The sequence below is a fragment of the Schistocerca nitens genome, chromosome 6, assembly GCF_023898315.1.
Source record: "Schistocerca nitens isolate TAMUIC-IGC-003100 chromosome 6, iqSchNite1.1, whole genome shotgun sequence".
Classification (NCBI taxonomy): Eukaryota; Metazoa; Arthropoda; class Insecta; order Orthoptera; family Acrididae; genus Schistocerca; species Schistocerca nitens.
In genome coordinates this window covers 164,604,254-164,628,961 of record NC_064619.1, presented here as the reverse complement: position 1 = coordinate 164,628,961, position 24,708 = coordinate 164,604,254, and the positions used below count along the sequence as shown (strand labels likewise).

Sequence of the window (24,708 nt, the reverse complement as noted above, 5' to 3'; positions counted from 1 at the left end):
CCGCGAGGTGAGGGAGGGGCCGCGAGGTGAGGGAGGGGCCGCGAGGTGAGGGAGGGGCCGCGAGGTGAGGGAGGGGCCGCGAGGTGAGGGAGGGGCCGCGAGGTGAGGGATATGACATTTGATTGTTAGCCGCATGTCATCTACAAACTCTCAGAAAAACCCAGCACATTCACACTTACCTATCCCACTTCATCACCACTCACAGTAGTGCAAACATAATTCATTAAAACCTGAATATAGTCTTTTTAGTGTGGATTAGCAGCAGATTTGATTAATAGGCTTGTTAGTAAATGCTGCAAACCACTAATTCTTAATGCATACGAGCTTGTAGTATGTGCAATTAGTTAATCTTCCATATATTTTTTCAACAGTGTATTTTTTTCATCTACTAAGGCTCAAAATATTGAAAATGCTTTTCAAAAATTATTGGGGGTGCAGGCATGGCAGACACAATCCCCATCACCCCCTTCCCTGCCCCATGTGGTGATGCCCATGGTGCCACCCTTACTTAGCAGCCTCTCCCCCCCCCCCCCCTACTTCTCAATATTACTTTCACAACACATCACTACACACCCCCACATGTGTAAAATAGGGGAAAATCAACATACATTGTCAGTGCAGTCCATTCAAGTAGAATGAGCAGTATCTCCCAATTGCGAACAGGAAGATGCAGCGTGTGTATACTGTTCAGCCTGTCAACATGCTTTAAAGAGTCATTTCATGCTTATATGCAGGTACTCACTTTACAGCAAGATGATTTGTTAGCCTGGGAAATTGTAGGCCAGAGGGACATCCACTCAACATTCAATCACTACTGTGAGAAAGAAGACAGTGAAGATCTGTCTCATAGTAGTTGCTGATCGTCAACAACTGATGACAGCTACATACAAATTATGGTTCATAGGTATTCTGAGCAGAATACAACAGAACTGCACAATGCCTTTTCAGAGGGCACTGACAATCCAGACAGAACCAACTAAACACATGCAAATCACTTTGGCATTTTCCGTTTACCATACACTACACCACACAGAGGAGTAGGACAAGGAATCACCTGGGTCAATGGCGGTTTCTTTACCAATGAGCGCAGTGTGTGTGTGTGTGTGTGTGTGTGTGTGTGTGATGTCCGATATCAATGGAGAACAGTCTAAATGCGGCCACATGTCAAGGTATATCACAGGCATGCAGCCTACAGGTACAGGTACAGAAGGGAAGTCCTGTTATGTTCTATTTACACTGAAGAGCCAAAGAAGCTGGTACACCTACCTAATATCATTGAGGGTCCCTGTGAGCAAGCGGAAATGTGACAACATGATGTGGCATAGACTACTAATATTTGAAGTAGTGCTGGAGGGAACTGACACCATTAATTTTGCAGGACTGTCCGTAAATCTGTAAGAGTACAAGGGGATGGAGATCTCTTCTGAACACCATGTTGCAAGGAATCCCAGATATGCTCAATAATGTTCGTATCTGGGGAGTTTGGCAGCCAGTGCAATAGTTTAAACTGAGATGTGTTCCTGGACCCACTCTGTAGTAAATTCCGTAGGTGTTGGGTGTTGCGTTGTCCTGCTGGAACTGCACAAGTCCATCGGAATGCACAATCGGCATGAATGGATGCAAGTGATCAGACAGGATGCTTACATATGTGTCACCTGTCAGACTCTTATCAGACACATCAGGGGTGCCATATCACACCAACTGCACATGTCCCACACCATTACAGAGCCTCCATGCTGACATGCAGGGTCCATAGTACATGGATTCATGAGGTTGTCTCCATACCTGTACTCTTCTATCCACTCAATAAAACTCGAAATGAGGGAAGTCCGGCCAGAAAACGTGTTTACGGGTCGAGGCAAGGTGTAAAGCTGTGTGTCGTGCAGTCATCAAGGGTACACAAATGGGTCTTTGGCTCTGAAAGCCATACTGATTATTTTTCCTTGAACGGTTCACACGCTGACACTTGTTGATGGCTCAGCACTAAAATCTACAGCAATTTGCGGAAGGGTTGCACTTCTGTCACATTGAATGATTCTCTTCAGGCACTGTTGGTTCCGTTCTTGCAGGATCATTTTCCGGCCGCAGCAATGCTGGAAATTTGATGTTTTACAGGATTCCTGATATTCACGGTACATTCGTGAAATGTTCGTACACGAAAATCCCCACTTCATCGCTACCTCAGAGAGACTGTGTCCCATCGTTTGCACGCTAACTATAACACCACATTCAAGCCCACTTAAATCTTGATAACCTACCATTGTAGCAGCAGTAACCAATGTAATGATAGTGCCAGACACTTTCTTATACAGGCGTTGCCGACCACAGTGCTGTATTCTGCATGTTTAAATATCTCTGTATTTGAATATGCATGCCTATACCAGTTTCTTTGGTGCTTCAGTGTATACATAAATGCCTGATTCCTCTCATCACTATCAAGGGTTAGTTGAGGGTTGTGCAATGTTATGATCCCGCAATCTGTTGCAGAGCACTACACTCAACATTTACAAATTGAATTCATCTATCACGACAATAATGCACAGGCAAACTGTGCCCACATCATAGAAGCCTTCCTCCAGGAAGCAGGAACCAAGCGAATGGAATAGTCTGCGGATCTGCTGAGATGAATACAATTGAGCATAATTGGGGCCAGTTTGTATGGCAGCTGCAAATTCGTAAAGGACAAATTACTTTAATATGTCATGTCACTGGCACAAATAAATGACAATTCCCCAGATAGTCATAAGTGTGTTCCACAAGGATATAAGATCAATGTTTAACAACCAACTGACAACAAAATCATTATAGACAGAAGATAAGCCGAGATTAGGGAAGGATGAGGACAGAAAATGGTAGTGCCCTCTTGAAGGAACTATCCTGGCATTTGCCTTCCAAATGTGAGTCCCGTGTGACCTCACTCTGTGTATGTTCGTACATTACGATCAGCAAATGTGGGAGCTGCCATTGGAGGATGAAATTGATGTGCTACTCCGAGGCAAAGTAGTAATGTATCTTGCTTCAGTAATTCAAAGGAGTTGGTCCACTGCCATGCAACTGCCTTCACTGACTGCAGCTTGTTGGCTTCTTTTTCCTCATTCAAACTCATTCACCCCCTCCCCTCCCTCCCCCCAGTTGCAAATGATTCATCACAGTGAATCATTGCCTCTACAGGGGTTGCATGTTGTGAGTGATATTGTGAAGCCCCTGTGCTGCTTCATCTGCCAATTCATTGTCCATATTCCCATATGCTGTAATAGTGTCAACAGAAGATCAACTCCTTTCTCAGCCTATGTAGGAATAAGGAGGAAATTCAGGACTAAGTGAATTGGGTTTGTTGGTGACTATTGGAGATGAATATATATAAATATATATTTTAAGCAAGGGTTTAATGTACTGTCAAAAATGATGTAATTTGATACGGAACCTAAATTCAGATTGGGAAATATGAAGAAATAAGTCAGCATGATGTCCTTCCAAAGGAACCTTCAGGACATTTCCCTTAAGCTGTGTAGGAAAGCATAGAAAATCTGTAACTGGATAGTTAACAGGGACTAACTGCCATCCTTCCAAATACAAGTCCAATGTTAAGAATCAATAAATAAAATATATAAATTGTATAAAAGCAACTCGAAACACTATAGTGGTAACATATTAAGTCTTATGACACAGAATGTTTTAGTAAAGAATTATTAGCTGCACCTTAAAAACTATAGTTAAATAAATAATGTATAAACTTATACAGACAGCAACATACACAATCAAATATGGAACTAAGGTATGATTTAAGGAGTAAAGATAACTGTTTTTACCTTTAGTTCAATTTTTTATATCTCACCAGAACTATGGCACAAGTTTGCCAATATTCTAAGCAAATGCAGTGACAGGTTCAACTCTGCATGTTAGTGTTAAAATAATGTGCAATTTAAAAAGTGTTTCTGAAAACTAGAGGCTCCTTCTCAAAATCTTAGACAACTCTATGAGAGCAGACAGAAGCATACAAAAACAGCAATGAACATTTTTCTTTTGATGTAGTCTACATGGTTCCAGTCACAACAACGTGACAAACGTCTACATTTGATGTCAACTTGCGATAACCAGTCTCAGATGGCAGGACTAGCAGTGGAGAGTACATAAATTATGTCAAGGGGACATGGAAAACGGTGCAGTAGTTGTAATGTGAAACCAATCAATTTATCTGACATCCAAAACGACATGCTCATTGGCTTTCGGGCCAAGGGTTGAAGGATTTATGAAACAACTAAGTTTGTAAACTGACTGACTGTTGCTATGGTTGAAGTATACCATGCAAGGCAAAATGACACTGTCAAAAACAGGCACCGAGACAACAGTGGTGCACCACAGGCCATTAGTGACGGGTGAATGACAGCTGCAGAGATGTCTATGGGAGAATAGATGTGCGACTGTTGAGCAACTGACTTCCCAAATGAACCAAGGCGCTACCAACAGCATCTCCTGAATATCCATTCAATGAGCACTGCTGCATAAGGGCCTCCAGACCAGGCACTTGATTCACGCATCCACGCTGACTGCTGCTCATCAGCAACAAAGGCTGGAATTTCCACACCAATACCACAACTGGATGTCCACTAAGCGAGGACATGTGACCTTTTCAATTGAATCACATTTTACGGCCCATCAGTCAGATGGTCGGCACCCCGCCTGTCAAGGGTCTATGCCGGAGGAAGGAGTGTTAGGGTCTGGGGAAGGTTTTTGTGACACTCCCTGGGTGATAACATCATTCTCGAAGACACACTGGATCAACATAAATGTGCATCTGTCCTTGAGGACCATGTGCACCACTACATGCAGTTTGTTTTTCCTCTGCACGAAGGCATCTGTCAGCAGGACAATGAACTAAGTCACACAGCTTGCAAGCATGTGCATAGTTTGAAGAGCTACCACGATGAGTTTACTGTACTCTTCTGGTCAAAAACTCCCCAGATTCAAACTCTATTGAGAATCTGTGGGACCACCTACCTTCTGAACTTCAATGACTCTGCCTGCATGTCATACAGTGGTCCGCACTGCAAGAAGTGGTTACCGTATTCTGCTTTTGACGGTTGGTCACAATGTGACTGGACACACTTTATTAAGAACAACTACTAAAAACTGTGTGATTACATAAGTGGTGTTATTTATACTTACTTTCCACGTTATCATCAAACTTCATCCTTTTTGTCTTGCTTGCAGGTAGAATTTTGCATTCTGTTTTGTTTGGTACTCTGCCCCCCCCCCTCCATTGAGTAAAATTCTAATCAGTTCTTGCCTTTATTTCTGGTGTAATATAAGAGTGACAAATGGTCCAGTGTAACTGTGTGTCTGTAGATCATTCTGGGTACAAGATGTTTGGCATGCAGTTCACATTTGAAACTGAATGTAATGACAACACAAAGAAACTAACTGATACAATCACTTGCTTTACAATCAAATATAAATAGCATAAAATTTACTAATTAGTTTCTATATGAACCAAATTTTGACAGTATATGTCTATACCCTGGAAACTTCAAGATGGAATTGATATGTGCTGTAAAACTATTACATTTCCATTTGTGCTGAAAGGAATCCACTTACCGTCAATGTCACAACTAAGAAACTGCAGGTCTTTCAAGGCATCCTTGTATGCCCGTGCAACATCAAGGGTGTTTATACCAATACGTCTTCCTTCTGAAGTTTCACCCTCTTCACTGGTTGATGCTGATTTGTCTAGTAGCCCACAATTCTGAAGCGCTTCTTTAACAGCTTGGCTCATGCGACAAAATTCATTAGCGAAAGTGTGCTCATTGATGGGTTTTTTACTTTCTGAAAATATTTCATCATCAGAATCTGTTCTCCCCGATAATTGTGGCTCATACATGCCAAGAGACAAATCGTGACCTGCCCACTCATTAAACAGTGTACATTTCCTTCCCCTTCCTCTCTCAAACTTTTTTAGATTCCCTGCAGTTCCATTCTCAGCAGTTTTTTTCAGTTTTGACACAATTGATTCTGCTTCCTTCTCTAGCTGGCTGATCAAATCATACATGGAATTAGCCCGGCCAGGTAAATGCCATAAGAGTGGAACCAACTTGGGCTGCGTGGCAATAGTGTTTATAATGTCAACAACACGCTGATAGACTGAAGTATGTTGACAGATATCAAGAAATGATGTTACTTTTAATTTGGATTCCAAAAATGGTAGCAAACTAGAATCAGCCAAGACACTGCACAGCTCTTCAACACCATCAATAGCCCACTTTTCGTCATCTGACGAGACTTCTGATAATTCAACATTTTCACTCTCACTCAAATTCTCTAAAGGCATTTCAATATCTCCGCACGGTGTTTCATTATTCGCAATTGCACTTCCAACAGCTGCACTAGAACCTCCAACTTCTGTGCTTGAAGTCTCAAACTTTGCAAATGAACTAGATGTTGGAAATGAAACACTGTTGTACACTAGGAATGAAGATCTACCTTTCGATATCCCACAAACTTTTTCAATCTCACGTAGAATTCCTCTGAGAACTAGTTCAATCTGATGATCCTTTTCCTTTTGAGCTGCAAGGTATGCTTTCACATCCCAACCGGACTGTGTAGATGAACTGTATCCAGTACCACGTGGAAACCACGTCTTTTTGTAATCTTTCTTCTTTCCTGCAACAACTGGAATTTCACTTTCACTAGTACATGGAACTTTTGCAGTCCAACCAGAATTATCAGCAGCCTTTGTATTAGATAATGGAACTTCACTTACAAATGTTAGGCGCATTAAATGATTTTCAATGTCTAAATAAGCTCCCTGAGGGAACCTAAGTCTGTCATTTCGTTTTGTTTTAATATTGAGTCTGCTGTTCTTATCAAGATAGTCCTTGATTTCTTCCAAAACTGATTTCATATCCCGGGCTGGATTCCAGTTGGACAATTTCAGCAGATCCAATGTTGCAACAGAGTTTATGGTGGAGCCCACAAGACGAGGTCTTATAACTTTAACAACTGGTGGATAAAATGGATAGAGATCCATTGTAAAATCAAGCTGCAGCTGTATGTACTTATATCCAAAATGCTCCTTAACCTGATTCAAATCTTGAGCCAAAGGGCCTCCAGGAGTGAATGATGACAGATAAACATACCACTGATATATATTGTCATCAACTGGTTCTGCTGCTATGCCACTGCGTTTTGCTGACATCATAATGTTAACCAAATCATTTGTCAGGATTCCTGATGCTGCAGAGCTGCTGAAGACTTGTTCAGGATGATCCTTAGAAGTGTTTTGAAACATGTCAGATGCTTTTGGATTATTGTCGACAGCTCTTAAAGATGCTTCTTTTTTTCGCCATCGTTTCTTCTTCTCTTCAATAATGATATCTGCATCATAGCTTTCATCTTCTTCCATAGGTATCTCATCATCTTCTGCAGAGTCATCAGAACTACTACACATACTACTCTGTTCATCTTTGAGATACAGTCTAAGTGCCTTGTCCAATACAGTCTTCAGAGATGGACAGCAGTCAGAATCAACTATATATTCATTAAGAGCAACACACCATGTACCATGGAGTGTTGATCTCTCAATGAAAAAACTGTCTTCATGATTAGGATAGTCTGATGGACAAACCAAGGTAAATGTCCCACTATTACCAACGGAGAATTCTAAGCAGATTTGTCCATCATTAACAATTTGAGAAACAAGTTTTATATGACCACTGTTGGCTTCTGACCAACGAACATATTCTTCGTGTAGTATTTTCTTCATTGTTAACATTTCCTGACGCTCTTCCATTGCTTCTATTTTAACAGACTCTGTAGAAAGGGCAGCCATTTTACAATCTGGATGTGCTCTGTGCCCTTCACCTTCACCGTTGAAAATCAATCTGAAACAAAGTGTAGAAAAATGTTCTTTAAGTATGGCAGTCTGCTATATGCCAATATCAACATAGACTACAATATTTACAATGAAAATTTTACAGTAAAAGTTTAATTTTTAAATGTGTTGCCAGATATATTAATAGGAAATAGTTGTGCAACAAATGACAATCACAAACACCGTGTGTCTCCAAAATCAAAGTACGATCAAATGTAAGCAGAAAAAAAATCAAATCAGCTTACCATGCAGCAGTAAACAGACAAAAATGATAACGTTGCACAGAGGCTAGATTTTAGCACCTGTGTCTGTTCATCTCACATAACAGAGAAATGGGTAGAAGACAATCAGTTAAGTGTTTAAAAAATCAACAATGAATTCCAAATACAGAAACCATTTGAAAAACAAACATATACATAAAAAAAGAAAGAAACGACAGGCAATGGCAAGACATAACTGTAACGACAGATCAGAATGAGCTGTAAAGAAAAGAAAACTGATTATACAAAAAAGAGAAATGATAAATAAAAGTAAAGAATTGGGAGAGATTAAAGTAGTAGTCTGGAAGAGAGAAAAAGGAGGTAAACCAATGGTACCATTCAGAAAATGTTTATGCCAAGGGGTGTACAAGCCACCAACCAAGCATTCTAGAGCAAATTCCCAGATTGGTGCAGGACAAAGGAAACAACTGAGGCAATGAAGCTGCTATTAGATTATGGCTCAAGTGTTTTTGTGCATGCTCTGCCAAAACTTCTGTCAGATATAAATAAGACTCCTCGTCTGTACCCGTTTGTCCTCAACATTTTACTGATCATGATGGTAACATAAAAAGCTGCAGCAGTAACATATAAACTGACACTCCAGATGGGAAACCTCACACAGGAAAGATGGAACTAGCTTTAGCACTGATAGAAGGGAACATGGAACAAATTTAGCAGTGAATGAAATTTCAAATGAACCATGGGGATTCAAAATGGGTCAAGAAGAGTTGGTTGATTTGGGTGAGGGGCAAGGTCATCAATCCCATCAGATTAGGGAAGGATGGAGAAGGAAATCGACCATGCTCTTTCAAAGGAACCATCCCGCAATTTGCCTGAAGTGATTTAGGGAAATCATGGAAAACCTAAATCAGGAAGGTCGGACGCGGGTTTGAACCATCATCCTCCTAAACGTGAGTCCAGTGCGCTAACCACTTGGCCATGTTGCTTGGTGTCTAGAACAGGTCTGAACAAAATATTGACCAGACAATGAATGCTACTGGGTGTGGGATGAAGAGAATAGCAGGTGGCCTATAATTCATCTCACAATACAATACTACTAAATCATTACCCTTGTAGAGGTTGGCAGGTATAATTCCGGATAGCGCAGTAGTTTCTGAAAGGAGGTACAATCATTCAACATTTTTAAGCTAAACCAATAATTCTTGTGGTATCCTGGTGGTTTTGGAAATTAGGTTGGTGGGGTCGTTAAGAAGAAATGAAAGGTGTAGAAAATAATTTATATCTTTCCATTTATTTTTGCTGGTGTGCATTACCGGACAGTTAATAAAAGAAAATCATAAGAGAGGCACTGCATGGAAAATGGGCACACGCAAGAATTTGAACGAAGTAACTGACCTTATGAATGTGTTCTACAAAACAAATACAGATTGAGTTGCTATATTTAATTCTTGTTTATCTTTCTACCCACTGCTATATGCCTGAACTACAGTATTGTAATTATCTACACCAATTCCGTTGCTTGTTTGTTTTACCTTGGACTTGCCTATATCACACTCAATATTTTCCTTGAAATCAAGTGTTTATATTACTGTAAGAATCTAAAGCTTTCTGTTTGAAAGTCCCTATCACCCCTACTTATTATACTACGAGGTGTGGCAAATAAGTGGATTGGTGCTGCTACCCGCCAACAGCAAGTGCACCATGGCAAGTTTGAAGATGGTTGTGTCAGTTGATGCTCCCCGTCCTGGGCTTGAGGTGTCCCAGTTAACATTATTCAGTCTCACTGCAGCAAATGTGTGCTGATATTTTGGTGCTAGTGTCTAGGTGGAAAATGCAAAGAGTTCAGATGGAGTAACACATTAACCTCAATTTTGTTGTGAAACTAGGGAAAACTGCTACAGAATAATTGCAGTTTCTTTACCTATGATTCTGAGAGGCATAATCCGTATCACTTCAGGCAGGTAGTCTCTGTAAAGGAGAGCTTCCACTTTTAAGTTGGACAGGTTTCATTTTAAAAATCATTTTTTTTAAACTTTCATGGGTAATGTAGGTCTTCACTGAAGTTGTTTCTTACTAATTTCTTTGTTAAAATCAAGCAATGGAAAATCCAGGATGGAATGTAACAATACCAGAGAAGGAAAGTTGCTACTCACCATAAAGCGGAAATGCTGAGTCGCAATAGGCACAACAAAAAGATTCACACAATTATAGCTTTCAACCATTAAGGCCTTTGTCACACACACACACACACACACACACACACACACCTGCAGCCTCAGAGAACAAACCACACTCAGACAGGTGTGTGTGTGTGTGTGTGTGTGTGTGTGTGTGAGAGAGAGAGAGAGAGAGAGAGAGAGAGAGAGAGAGAGAGGTGTGTGTGTATGTGTGTGAGAGAGAGAGAGAGAGAGAGAGAGAGGGGGGGGCCTTAATGGCCTAAAGCTGTAATTGTGTGGATCTTTTTGTTGTGCCTATTACGACTCAGCATCTCTGCTTTATGGTGAGTAGCAACTTCTCTGGTATTGTTAATTTCTTTGTTACAATGTTTATTTCTGTTGTCTTTGTTGCAGTTATTTCTTTCCACTTTCTTTGTTGCAGTTATTTCTTACACTTTGTTGTAGTTTCTTTGATGTGGTTGTTCATTTCAGGTTTCTGTAATACAGTTTTTCATTGCTAATTTGTTTACTAAAGAGGCTTCTAATAAATCTGAGACCATCCAGAGAGTTCTGTGTTTTCGTGAGGAATTTGTCAGTTGACATGACACAGTTGCAGTGTGCTTTGTGAAAAGGACTGTGCAATGTCTTCTGACTATACTATAAGTAGAGTCAAGTGAGTTGACTATTTGTATATCCATAAAAGAGTGATATATAAGAAAAAAGAAAAAAAAAGAAAGACTTTGTTCAGGTATGGAATAAGTGTTCTCATTTGAAGACTGTAAACAAGTGAAGATGTTGCCAGTGATAACTTTGTGTGTTCTAAGTGTTTAGGCAGAATAAGAACAATGATAGTATCTGAACAAGGTGAAGCTTCCCATGGTATAGATGATGCAAATCTTGCATTAACAGAGGAAGAATTAAGTACCCTGAATAGATCAACTACAGAGGTAGGTGTATGTCCTGTTAAGAAATCGTGGTCAGTGAAGTTGAGTCATAAGCTCTATGCATCAAGAAAGCACAGAGAAATTACTAAAGCTAGGGATGAATACACTACAGCAAAACTGACCACTCTCTTCAAAGTGGAAATTCCATCTTCAGAAGAAAATGAACAAAAGCACTCTTATACCTCTTGCCAGGAATTTTTCACAAGTATCAATTCAACTGTTGAATACTGTGCATCCTACAGCGAAAGGCACAAGTTTTAACTACTATTCCAGGGACATTTTCAAAGAAAACAATTTTGAACCACAATCTATCAGTATAAAAGGACATGGTAGACAAATCAAGAAATGTGAGGTCTGTAAAAGGTGTCTTTGGAAGACCAGGTACCTATTATGATCATTAATGTAGAAGCAGCTCAAGTTCAAATAGGGCAGTCATTTTATCTGGAAGGTAAATGGTATTGTTCTTTGCCAGAGTGCCAACAAAAGAAGACACTATAACCATAACAGCTTAATGTCAAGAAATTGTGAAGTGAAGAGGTACATTTTATGCACTACAACCAAAGTGGGTGGTTTCACACCCACCTAGAGATGTCTGTTTATGTGGGTACTGCTCGATTTTTGAACTTTGTGCGGTAACTTAGAAGAACTTACTGGAGCACGCGACATAGGACACCTTGGCTGGGCGTGTCAAGTCATTAGTAGTCTGCAACGTAAAGCAAGAGACTTCTTTGTTTGAAGAATGTGGTGACTACCCTGGAAAGATAGGACTGCCTTTACATACACTCGGCCTGGAAGACGTAGCAGGTAACTCTGCAGAAGTTACACTTGTAACATGGGATGAAAATAAACTAATTAAGAAAACTGTTGCCTTCGACAGTTTCATTTGTGAACTTTGTAAACAGTCAGTGAAAGCAGTAACAAACCAGCATCTGAAGATATTTTTATTTTTATTATTATTTCTTTACTTTCTCAGACGTTAAGTCTGGTTAAAAATGGAAAGTGACGCGGACCTTGATCAAGCGTCACTTCCTTTTAACTGTACGGTATATGTTATATTGCATTTAGGAACTTTCGGGTAATTGAACATGTATCAATAATTACAGATTTCTGTAGTTGTATATATAAGTTTGGATTATTATCTTTACTTTCTCAGACGTTAAGTCTGGTGAGGAATGGAGTGACGCGGACCTTTATCAAGCGTCACTTCCTTTTTGCTGTACGGTATATGTTATATTGCATTTAGGAACTTTCGGGTAATTGAACATGTATCAATAATTACGGATTTCTGTAGTTGTATATATATGTTTGGATGTAGCTGTATTGCATTGATGTATTGGTGGATATTGTGTGGTATGACTCCTGTAGTTGAGAGTATAATTGGTATAATGTCAACTTTATCCTGATGCCACATGTCTTTGACTTCCTCAGCCAGTTGGATGTATTTTTCAATTTTTTCTCCTGTTTTCTTTTGTATATTTGTTGTATTGGGTATGGATATTTCGATTAGTTGTGTTAATTTCTTCTTTTTATTGGTGAGTATGATGTCAGGTTTGTTATGTGGCGTTGTTTTATCTGTTATAATGGTTCTGTTCCAGTATAATTTGTATTCATCATTCTCCAGTACATTTTGTGGTGCATACTTATATGTAGGAACGTGTTGTTTTATAAGTTTATGTTGTAAGGCAAGCTGTTGATGTATTATTTTTGCGACATTGTCATGTCTTCTGGGGTATTCTGTATTTGCTAGTATTGCACATCCGCTTGTGATGTGATCTACTGTTTCTATTTGTTGTTTACAAAGTCTGCATTTATCTGTTGTGGTATTGGGATCTTTAATAATATGCTTGCTGTAATACCTGGTGTTTATTGTTTGATCCTGTATTGCAATCATGAATCCTTCTGTCTCACTGTATATATTGCCTTTCCTTAGCCATGTGTTGGATGCGTCTTGATCGATGTGTGGCTGTGTTAGATGATACGGGTGCTTGCCATGAAGTGTTTTCTTTTTCCAATTTACTTTCTTCGTATCTGTTGATGTTATGTGATCTAAAGGGTTGTAGAAGTGGTTATGAAATTGCAGTGGTGTAGCCGATGTATTTATATGAGTAATTGCTTTGTGTATTTTGCTAGTTTCTGCGCGTTCTAGAAAGAATTTTCTTAAATTGTCTACCTGTCCATAATGTAGGTTTTTTATATCGCTAAATCCCCTTCCTCCTTCCTTTCTGCTTAATGTGAATCTTTCTGTTGCTGAATGTATGTGATGTATTCTATATTTATGGCATTGTGATCGTGTAAGTGTATTGAGTGCTTCTAGGTCTGTGTTACTCCATTTCACTACTCCAAATGAGTAGGTCAATATTGGTATGGCATAAGTATTTATAGCTTTGGTCTTGTTTCTTGCTGTCAATTCTGTTTTCAGTATTTTTGTTAGTCTTTGTCTATATTTTTCTTTTAGTTCTTCTTTAATATTTGTATTATCTATTCCTATTTTTTGTCTGTATCCTAGGTATTTATAGGCATCTGTCTTTTCCATCGCTTCTATGCAGTCGTTGTGGTTATCAAGTATGTAATCTTCTTGTTTAGTGTGTTTTCCCTTGACTATGCTATTTTTCTTACATTTGTCTGTTCCAAAAGCCATATTTATATCATTGCTGAATACTTCTGTTATCTTTAATAATTGGTTGAGTTGTTGATTGGTTGCTGCCAGTAGTTTTAGATCATCCATGTATAGCAAATGAGTGATTTTGTGTGGGTATGTTCCAGTAATATTATATCCATAATTTGAATTATTTAGCATGTTGGATAGTGGGTTCAGAGCAAGACAGAACCAGAAAGGACTTAATGAGTCTCCTTGGTATATTCCACGCTTAATCTGTATTGGCTGTGATGTGATATTATCTGAATTTGTTTGGATATTAAGTGTGGTTTTCCAGTTTTTCATTACTATGTTTAGGAACTGTATCAATTTAGGATCTACTTTGTATATTTCCAATATTTGTAGTAACCATGAGTGGGGTACACTATCAAAAGCTTTTTGGTAATCAATGTATGCGTAGTGTAGAGACCTTTGTTTAGTTTTAGCTTGATATGTCACCTCTGCATCTATTATCAGTTGCTCTTTACATCCTCGCGCTCCTTTGCAACAGCCTTTTTGTTCTTCATTTATAATTTTGTTCTGTGTTGTATGTGTCATTAATTTCTGTTTAATGACTGAAGTTAATATTTTGTAGATTGTTGGTAGGCATGTTATGGGGCGATATTTAGCTGGGTTTGCTGTGTCTGCTTGATCTTTAGGTTTCAGATAAGTTATTCCATGTGTAAGTGTATCAGGGAATATGTATGGGTCTGCAATGTAACTGTTAAATAATTTAGTTAGATGTGAATGTGTTGAGGTGAACTTCTTTAGCCAGAAATTTGCTATTTTATCATTTCCAGGGGCTTTCCAATTGTGTGTAGAATTAATTGCTCGGGTGACTTCATGTTGCAAAATTATCACTTCACGCATTTGTGGTATCATCTTGTATGTATCTGTTTCTGCTTGTATCCACCGTGCATGCCTGTTATGTTGTACCGGGTTTGACCATATGCTGCTCCAGAAGTGTTCCATGTCTCTTATGTTTGGTGGATTGTCTATTTTTATGTGTGTGTTATCTATTGTTTGGTAAAATTTCTTTTGGTTTGTGTTGAATGTTTGGTTTTGTTTCCTTCTATTTTCACTTTTTTTGTATCTTCTAAGTCGTTTCGCCAAAGCTTGTAATTTTTGCTTCTTTTCATCTAATTGCTCTATTGCTTCTTGTTGTGAGATTTTACCTAACCTTTTTCGTTTTTTGTCCGATATTTCATTTCTTATAAATTGTGTTAGCTGTCCGATGTCTTTTCTCAGTTTTTCTATTCTGATCTGTAGCCTGTGTTGCCATGCTGGTTTTGTGGGTTTCTTCTGTGTGTTGGTTGGTTCTGATATCTGCCTAGTGTGTATATTTAGTGTAGTGAGTGCTCCTACATAAACCAGTAGTTGTAACTCTTCCATAGTTGTGTATTCATTTATTTTGTTGTGTATGATTGTGTTGATAGTTTTTATTGTTGTTTCGACTTGTGGGCTATTTGGTGGTCTATGCAAGAATGGTCTAATGTCTGTATTTGTGTCTTTGTATTCTATATATGTCAACTGAAATTTTTCTTCTATATCTAACATGTGTGTCACTTCGTGTTCTATTTGTGCTTGTGCTGGTGGCTGTCTTAAGATTTCATTTTCCTCTGATTGTTTAATTGATGCGTGTTGTTCTTTGTTTGTTTGCTCTGGGATGTTTGAGTCTATTACTGTATTTTCTTCTTCTTGTGACTGTACATTATTTTGTTCCAGTATTTGTTGTACTTGTTGTTTGATGTTTTCTAATTCTGACTGGGGTATCCTGTTATTTTTTATTATTACACGAATCTGATCAGCTAGACGTTGTTCTGTTAAAAATTTTAATTCTGGGTATCTGGTAATAAATGTTGTGTATACTTGTGATCTGTATCCAGTTGTGTTGGTTCCTAGGTTTGTTGCTTGGTAATAACAGAACATGAGGTGTCGATTAACTTCATCTGACCATCTCATCCTCTGTCTTTGTTTTCCTTCTAGGGTGGTTGCAGGACGCATATCCTGCAAAACACCTCTATTTGGATTTAAATCATTTTCCAGTTGGCTAGCAGTGTCATTACCATTGTGGGCGGGCATAGGGTTCAAGCGCCGTCCCCGACCATGACGGCGCTTGTCCGAGGCTTCTTTAGTTCTGTCCTGAACCAAGTAATCACACTAAAAGGGGGGTTAGCCCTATTAGTGGTTTGTTCTTTTCGTCGCCTTTTACGACTGGCAGAACATACCGGAGGCCTATTCTTTTCCCGGGCCTCCACGGGGTGGATTATTATTATTATTATTATTATTGTTAGGGTTGACGAAAAGTCAACATGCAAATCTCATGGGTGTGGACGAAGGCTGTCCCCATATGCAGATCAGTTTATAACATATTACAGATTGCTGCCCTTCCCCACCAATTTAGGGATGAGGCCTGACAGTTCACAAAATTTCACCACTCTTTAAACACTGGTATCGGTATCACTGGATCTCCAGCGAGACTGAGGGCCGCCCTAATATCAGTATACAGGCCACATCTAGCCACAATATGCTGAACTGAAAGCAGTACACCACAAACTTCACAGAATGGTGGATCCTCCCACCAGAGGAGGAAGGATGTAAAGAAATTGCAACAACACCACCACATTGCAGAAGTGAAAGGGTGTGTACAGGCTGAACAACTATGTTAATTGCTTCACTGTGATTTTGCTGAGAACTGCTCCATATTCTCCACAGGAAGTACAAGGGTATCATTGGAGTAATGAACAGGTTTCAATTTTTACAGGAGTGAAATATTTTCAAAACAAGACTACAAATGTTGCAGTTGTAAGTGATGACACAGGACATGACTCAGCAAATGCTTTGCTAGCAATGCGCAAAATTCTTCAACTGCAAACAGGGGCAGAGAAGATCATTATTTCTGATGGTGCTCCTAGTCATTTTAAAAATCGTTACCAGTTGTTTGAACTGAGTAAGTCGCTTGTGCCACCAACTGAGTGGGTTAATGGTACTGTTCTTGCCAGATTGCCAACAAAAGAAGACACTATAATTACAACAGTTGAAGGTCAAAAAATTGAGTGTGAAGAGGTACATTTTATGCACTACAAAACAATCTTTCCAGACAGCTGTGATTCAGAATGCTGAGGATTTTACGAGAGTCACGAAATATTACACATCCACAGCCCTCTTGATTTTCAAGAGCCTTTTATGTGATAAAATGACAAGTTCTATGTATGGCTAAAATTTCAATTGTTTATAAAAGCTGTTCAACCTGAAAGTGGGAGCTCTCCTTTTCAGGGAATGTAGAACCATATGGTATTAATCAACAGGAAAAAATTGCGGATTGGCATTTTTGAAAAAAAGTTTTTCCATACATTATAAAAAGTTCAGAATGCTATAGTAAAAGAACTTTGACAGTTAAGTCCACATGAAGGCTTTCTTTGTAATCATAAAGCAATTATCTTTCAAATTAAAAAAAAACCACTAACAAAATACCTAGAACTGTTCTAGAGATACAGCTTTTTAAAATTTTTTCCAAAATTCACATCTTCAAATGGTACGCGCAGTGTCAGCTTTGGGGGACTGTATCTCTGAGCAGAAACTTTTTTTGGAGAAAACAAAAAAAAAAAAATGTGTGTTCCTTACTTAGTCCTTCATTTTAACATATGCTAAATTCAATAACATCCGAGACTGAATTTAAGATTTTTCCTAGCCTGCCTGAATTGATATGGACTATGCCAAAAGGGTCCTTGAAAATTAGGCAGTCAACATTATAACACAGATTCTGACTGCTGTTCACGGTGAATGAGTAAAGAGAGAAAAATCTGGTGTGCCAGCCCATTCCACCTTGTCTGATAACGCATTCATTGTGAAATGAAGCGTCACCCTGCTGGACAACCACTGTATTTGCTCAACGTGGCCCCCTGGGACATTTTTGTTGCCTACAGTCAAACTGCATCTAAGGGGACTAGATCTGGCACGTGTGGAGGCTGTGAAAGCAAAAGTGATCAATGTTCTCAACAAACTGGCAGAAGCAAACTTCCAGCACTTCTCTGAACAAATGGAAAATTCAAATGGAACAGTGAAGGGCTCGACAAGGACAATACATGGAAGATGTAATGTAATTGGTAATCAATAAAGTGTTTTGTAGCACCAGTCCAGTTATTTGATTGCTACACCGTTTAAAAATTGTTTGTCTTCATAAGTAATTCTCATTATAAAATGCAACAACGTATTATGTGAGGGTGCTGAAAGCTGTGTCACTGCAATGCCAGTTTAGTTTCTTTTCTTGTTTACTTTTACTGTGAACAAAGAATGCAGAGCCCCTCTGACAATGTCACTTAATTCAGAAAACAAAATAAAAAACTGAATACTGTAATGTACTGCGTATGGGGTAGTCACGATAAATAAGAAGCGACTTCATAGAAAAGCTTACGTATATATGAATGTGTAGTTTATGTTCTTTTGGACATGTCCGTAAGAACAGACAACACAGAATCAACAGCTGTAACATGTATTATGTAAATTGAAGGGAGAGGTGGAGGTGGGGGAGAGGGAGAAATGCAGCATCACCCTGCTGGACGACCTCTATATTTGCTCAACGTGGCCCCCTGGGACATTTTTGTTCCCTACAGTCAAACTGCATCTAAGGGGCTAGATCTGGCAAGTGTGGAGGAAAGGATTTCATTATGTCAGCTGCATTGGACTTTATAAGGAGTTTGCGATGACAAGTGAAAATGTGTGCCAGACTGGGACTCAAACCCAGGATCTGCTTACCAGGCAGTTGCATTAACCACTCCGGGCATACCAAGATATTCCGTGTAATTGCAATGAATGCTGTGTCTGTGTGGTGCAATGGTTAACGTAACTACCTAGTAAGCAGGCGATACCCCATCTGAATCCAGGCCCAGCACACATTTTCACTTGTCGCAGCTGACTGCGCATAAAGTCCTGATGGAGCTGACATATGAAATCCTTCCCTCCCCTCCTCCTTCAATTCACATAATATAGAAAAGCTTACATGCAGTAAAAGAAACATTTGGTATATTAAGAACACTTACTGGTTAATACTATTAAACACAACTTAAAATATTATTGGCTGAGCATATAAATATTCTAAATTTAACCATTACAACTGCAATTAAACACAAATTTCATACAAGTTTTCACTGTTTCCCAAAATTTTACAAATGACATGTTTGTCTTATAATGGTGTCCTAATTTGTAAATCAATCTGTGACAAATAAAAGGGGTGATTAAAAAGTTAGTTTGAGGGCACTGTTTCACTGTATATGCTATGTAGCAGGACTGATGTGGGTACGTAAGCACCAACATGTAGGCAAGGGATTAGTGTGGCATTCGTGTCTGACGTGCTCGCAGTAAATGAGGAAACTGGAACTATGGCAACGTTATTACCAAATAGGACCAACATTCTGTTATTTTTTCTGCCAAAGGACAAACATCGATAGACATCCCTCGGTCCATCGGAGAATGAAGAATGTGTATGGGGCAGCATGTCTGTCTAAAACCACCATTGTGAAACAGTGCACCAAGGGTGCTGCTGCCTCATTACAATACAAGCCCCTATATCGCAAATGTCTCAATGCAGAAATTACGCCAACCTTCATGGGAGACACTGCTAGCACCCACCCTTTAAGGCCTTCAGTCCCTTAAGGCCTTGAAGGGTCAATCATAACTGTCTGATGATGTGCAGCAGACAGTTATGGCTTCTTCACACAGCACAACACAGTGTTTTACCAAAGGGGTATTTTCCACCTGGTGCATCATTTGGATGATTGTCTCAATGCTCACAGTGATTTTGATTGATTGGCCCCTTATACATTGACATTTATCAGTAACATAACAAGTTATTAAAATAATCCCCCCCCCAAAAAAAAGAAAAAAGTTTAGTACCCATTATTTCATTTTCTAACATATACCCATAATGACAATGCAATTACATTTTATTTGGTTTGTTACCCAGCTCCCTTTGTATCAGTTTATGAGATGTGTGTTGCATTCTAAAACATTGAATGTGGCACTTGATGACGACAATGAAGTTCAAAGCCACTCTTCTCTTTGATTCTGGGCTTTAACAATGGCGTGATTATAGTTGCCAAATTCCAAGGCAAACTTAGTTACCAGATATTCACAAATGAAGTATTTCTTTGAAGATAATCTGAAATGTCTAGTTTTTCAGGCAACAGCTGACACTACTGAGCACATGCACCAATGTTGAAACACAGCCTCCTTTGACATCAGAACAAGTGTCATGGTTGATGTGTTGCTGTATGATCTTAAGAACTGGCTTTTCGAAACATTAAACACAGCAACAAAATCGATACTGACAAGTGTTACAACCTAAAGTGGGCATTTTGGGCAAATGTTTTATTTCTTATGTAGTTGATTTTGTTAAGTTTTGGTTATATCTTGCAAACAATATATTAAACACAATGACATGATGTATTAAGAGTGCACAGCAGATTGGTCTCCAGCATTCACACTCTAGCTTTATATATCTACTCATCCACATTAAAGTCTATAACACTGGTAACTAAATAATAAACAATTTTATGTGCCTCTGTGCATAATGACAGCAACTACGGGGTGTTCAAAAAGTCTCTCTGCAGTGTCGTATGATTGTTAGTCGCGCATGCCTGGGTTACTTCCCTTCAAGTGGACTCCTCCAACATTCCACTATTTCGTTTATCTCAGCCAGCGTCAGTAGTATCGTTGGTGTGTGTCGTTATGTGTTGACGTGAACGTTTAAGTTTAGTTCCTTTGTTCGTTTGTTTCGTCTGTCACTGTTAAAATGCTAATCATTGAAGAATGTGTGTTTTTAGTCAAACGTGTTCAAAGCTGGAAGTAAATACACAGTTACAGTTTCTTACATTTAATTCAGTTTTCCTGAAGACAACACTCCCACATCGCGATACTGTGCGAGATTTGTTTAACAAATTTCGGAAGGACGGGTTCAGTGTCAGATGTACCGAGAAGTGGTCGTCGTAGGGTTTTGTCTGAGGATAAACTACTCGATATTTCCGATAAAATGTCCATGAGTTTGAACAAGTCAGTAAGAAAACTCACCCAGGAAATCTGTGTTAGTGTTGGAGCAGACCACACAGCAAGGAAAAAATTAGAACTTTTCCCATACAAAGTGACATTCATGCAATAACTGAAAAATACTTGTCATGGCAAGAGACTGCATTATTGTCAATGGTTCAAAAATTTCGTTCAACAGAATGGAATGGATATTCTTAATGAAATGGTTTTCACTGATGAGGTATGGTTTCATTTATCCGGGTACATGAACTCTGAAAATTCTCGTATGTGGAGTACTGTAAATCCAGTGTATTCATGAGGAACCACTTCATTCTGTGAAAATAGAAGTTTGGATTGCAATTTCTAGACGTCGGATTGAGGGTCCCATATTTTTCAACAAAACAATAAAAGCACAACGATACTGCAATGATATTCTGTAACCATTCATAGGAGAACTTGTGTTAAGCGAAATACTGAACGGTTATTTTGAACAAGATGGTGAAACCGCGCATACAGCTCGCATTTCAATGTAACTGCTTGCAGATGTTTTTGGTGATCACATAATTTCACAGGGACGTTGGCCTCCACGATCGCCTGACCTAACACCGCCTGACTTTTTCTTCTGGGGTGCAGCAAAAGCAACTGTCTATAAAAACCATCCAAAATCCGATGTTGAATTGAAAACTGCAATATCCACTTTCACTGCTTCTGTTACAGAAGAAATGTTACAGCTTGTGTTTGGAAACATGATTAGACGAATTGAATTGTGTATTCAGCAACAGGGGGGATACTTTCAACATTTGATGTGAAAATTTGTAAGTAAAAATGAATATTCAATAAATTAATAACTTTTATTTCACTGAATTTCATTTCGGTATATTCACTGCGGCATATGGCATGCACAGCTAACAATCATATGGCACTGCGGAGAGGCTTTTTGAACACCCCGTATTAGCCACGTACTCTTACAGAATAATATTTTTTTTTACTGCTTCTCAACCCACTACAAAAGTAACAATACTATTGTCACTATAACTGCAGGCATTACTACACCACCACCACCACCACCACCACCACCACCACCACCACCACCACCACCACCACATTTGTTCTCTCATTATTTCATTCATAAATTCTCTGTAGAACTTTAACTAATGAAGGTATATTGTTACCACTGAATGACCTATTAAACTACATCACTCAACAGCCTTCATCTACTGGATCCATCATGCATGGGATGGAACTTTAGCAGCCAATTCCAATATTCCAATGTTGCAAATGACACTACAAATCACTGCAACATTGATGGACCACATTTCGGAGGGGGGGGGGGGGGGGGGGGGAATGTCCGTTAACTAGACGAACATATATCATGTTCTTCAGTGCACACCAACCCTAACCGCCTTTGTGTCATTTACACAGAAGGAAAGATAAACATTTGTCATGTTGAAACAATTTTTTATTTCCTCCAGGGATACAGAGATGCAGAATCACCCAAAAAAAATCCAGGTCTACCAGTTTCTCAGAAATGCTTTGATTGCTTTGTTGGTTGTAGGAGTTTAAGGGACCAAACTGCAAGGTTATCAGTTCCTTCATTCTATATGTATCGAACCAGGAATAACCCCAAGGAGGAGGATGCAAAAGACAAATCCTGGGAAGCCAAACTAAGGAAGATACAAGACAACAGAGATAAAATCAAGGAGAAGTACAAGGGGGTAAGGTGGGTGAGCCACTTGCCCACAATGACGGAGGTCCACAGAGCATGCGGAGGGAGACGCACCATCTCACCAGCACAACTCACTGTGTGTTGCCCCAAGGAAATGAGCAACACAGACAAATAAAACAAACCACAAGAACATAAGCCATGACCAACCATTAAAGAAAGTGAACCCCTGGGCTAGAGCAGGCAATGGGTGCCCCTCCAATCCCTCAGGTGGTCAATGAGGCCAAAGACATATATATGTTCGTCTCACAGGCAAGTAGACACCACCTTTGCAGGTGAAATATAAAACCAGGTCAGCCGCTTTGGCACTGTTGCTGGCACCAGAGGTCATGAGTCAGGAAGTGTAAGATATCTCCACAAAGCACCCAAATTTGGGCAGTCTAGCAGGATGTGAGCTACCATCAGGCAGGCACCAGATCAGCAGTAAGATGGGTCCTCACTTAGGAGAATATGGCTGTGGGTCAGCCAAGTACGGCAAATGCATAGCCGACAGAGGGTTCTCTGTGAGAAGCATGAAGGGAAGACTGCTACACTGTCTTGGTCCCCTTTATTGCCTTCAGTTTATTTGGGGAGTCCAGGGCACACCATTCTGAGCTCCAGACACCCAACAATTAACAATGTTACTGGCTGTCCAGCTTGATGGAGATCCTGGATAGTCACGATTAATGGTTACTAGGGTGGCACTGATCCATAGCCCGAAGGCTGCTCGGGGACTTGCTGTAGATTAGAAGCATCTTGACAGTGCAAGAACAAGCATCACCAAAGAGTTCGTTTAACTGCCACCAATTCACCAGTAGAGACACTACATCCATTGAGCAAAATCAGTTCGTCCATCGACCATTGAGCTGTCACTTAATTCCACTTCCAAACCTGGAAATGCATGGAGAACATCCAGAAACAGGTGGCGAAACACCAAGGGTCTCAATTGAATCTTTTTATCCAAAGGATAAATCGTGACAAGATACGACATTGGGATACACACCATGGGGACATTTGATTGTTCGCTGACAAGAGGCGATAGGGGGAAGTTTGAGTTCAGAGCAGCAGAGACACTGTAGTCTAACTATAATTGTGCCCCCAGTTCTGAGTCCCTGTTGATGGAGGTGGATCTCCCTGCTAGGAGAAAGGACACAGTAGTTTGCATGCTTTGAAGAGCTGCAAATACATATAGCATAATCAAATAGCTGTTGCTTGAGCCTAATCCATTGTGGAGGAACCCCAGCCACCGCAAGTACGTTGTTCACAGGACTAGTTTGAAAGGCTCCTGTTGCAAGTCGGACCCCACAGTGGTGTATCGGGTCCAGTGACCACAATGTTGAGGGTGATGCATAACCATACACCAGACTCCCATAATCGAGATGGAATTGAATCAGGGCTTTGTAAAGTTGCAGAAGGGTAGTACAATCTGCACCGCGGCTGATGTTACTGAGATGTATTAAGGTATAAGTAGCACTTCTGCTGAAGTTGGCAAAGATGGGTAAGCCACATCAGCTGGGCATCAAAAACCAACCCGAAAAAGAAGGAAGTCTCCACTACATCGAGTTTAAGTTCTGGTTGTGGATGAATAGTACAACGTCATCAAAAGTGCACAACACGAGACTTTGGGAAGGGGAGGGACTGAAAGCCGCGGGTGGAGGGCCATGATTGCACCTTTCGAATGGCGCCCTGCAGTTAGCATTTAACTATAGAATACGAAGGCAGAGGAGAGTAATATGACTACACGTCAATCCCAATCGATGTAAGAGAAGACAGCTAAAACCAGGGACACGGAGAAATGTCTATAAAATACACCACAGAGAAACTGAGATCCAGGAGCAACAGTAAAAGCAAAAACTGTCAGCATACAAGGAGTATGATACTGAAAACACCACAACTGCCACTACACCGTTGACAGCCACAAAAAAAAGAGGACATTCATTACGGAGCGCTGTGGGACTCCTTTCTCTTAGCTATGGGGGGTACTGTGGAAAGCACGTACCCTAACTTGGAAAATATGATGTGACAAAAAGTTCTAGCCTGGAGACCCCTCTCATGTGAGATACAGAGGATGTGGTGTGATCATTTTGGTGAGGAGATGATGCTGGCAATCCACTGACAGGTGTTTGAACATTTGGTTGTGGATGTTGTCTGGTCCTGGGGCTG

The 24,708-nt window shown here is 39.8% G+C and overlaps 1 protein-coding gene across 2 annotated transcripts in view; it reads right to left on the bottom strand.

Annotated features, from left to right (window-relative positions):
* LOC126262465 (baculoviral IAP repeat-containing protein 6-like) overlaps positions 1–24,708 on the bottom strand; it is a 164,516-nt gene that overhangs the window by 99,132 nt on the left and 40,676 nt on the right. For both annotated transcript variants that reach the window (XM_049959122.1, XM_049959123.1), the window contains exon 2: positions 5,596–7,877. In XM_049959122.1, the coding sequence (XP_049815079.1) occupies positions 5,596–7,825 (2,230 nt within the window). In that variant the 5' untranslated portion in view covers positions 7,826–7,877. The remainder of the gene's footprint in view (positions 1–5,595; positions 7,878–24,708) is intronic.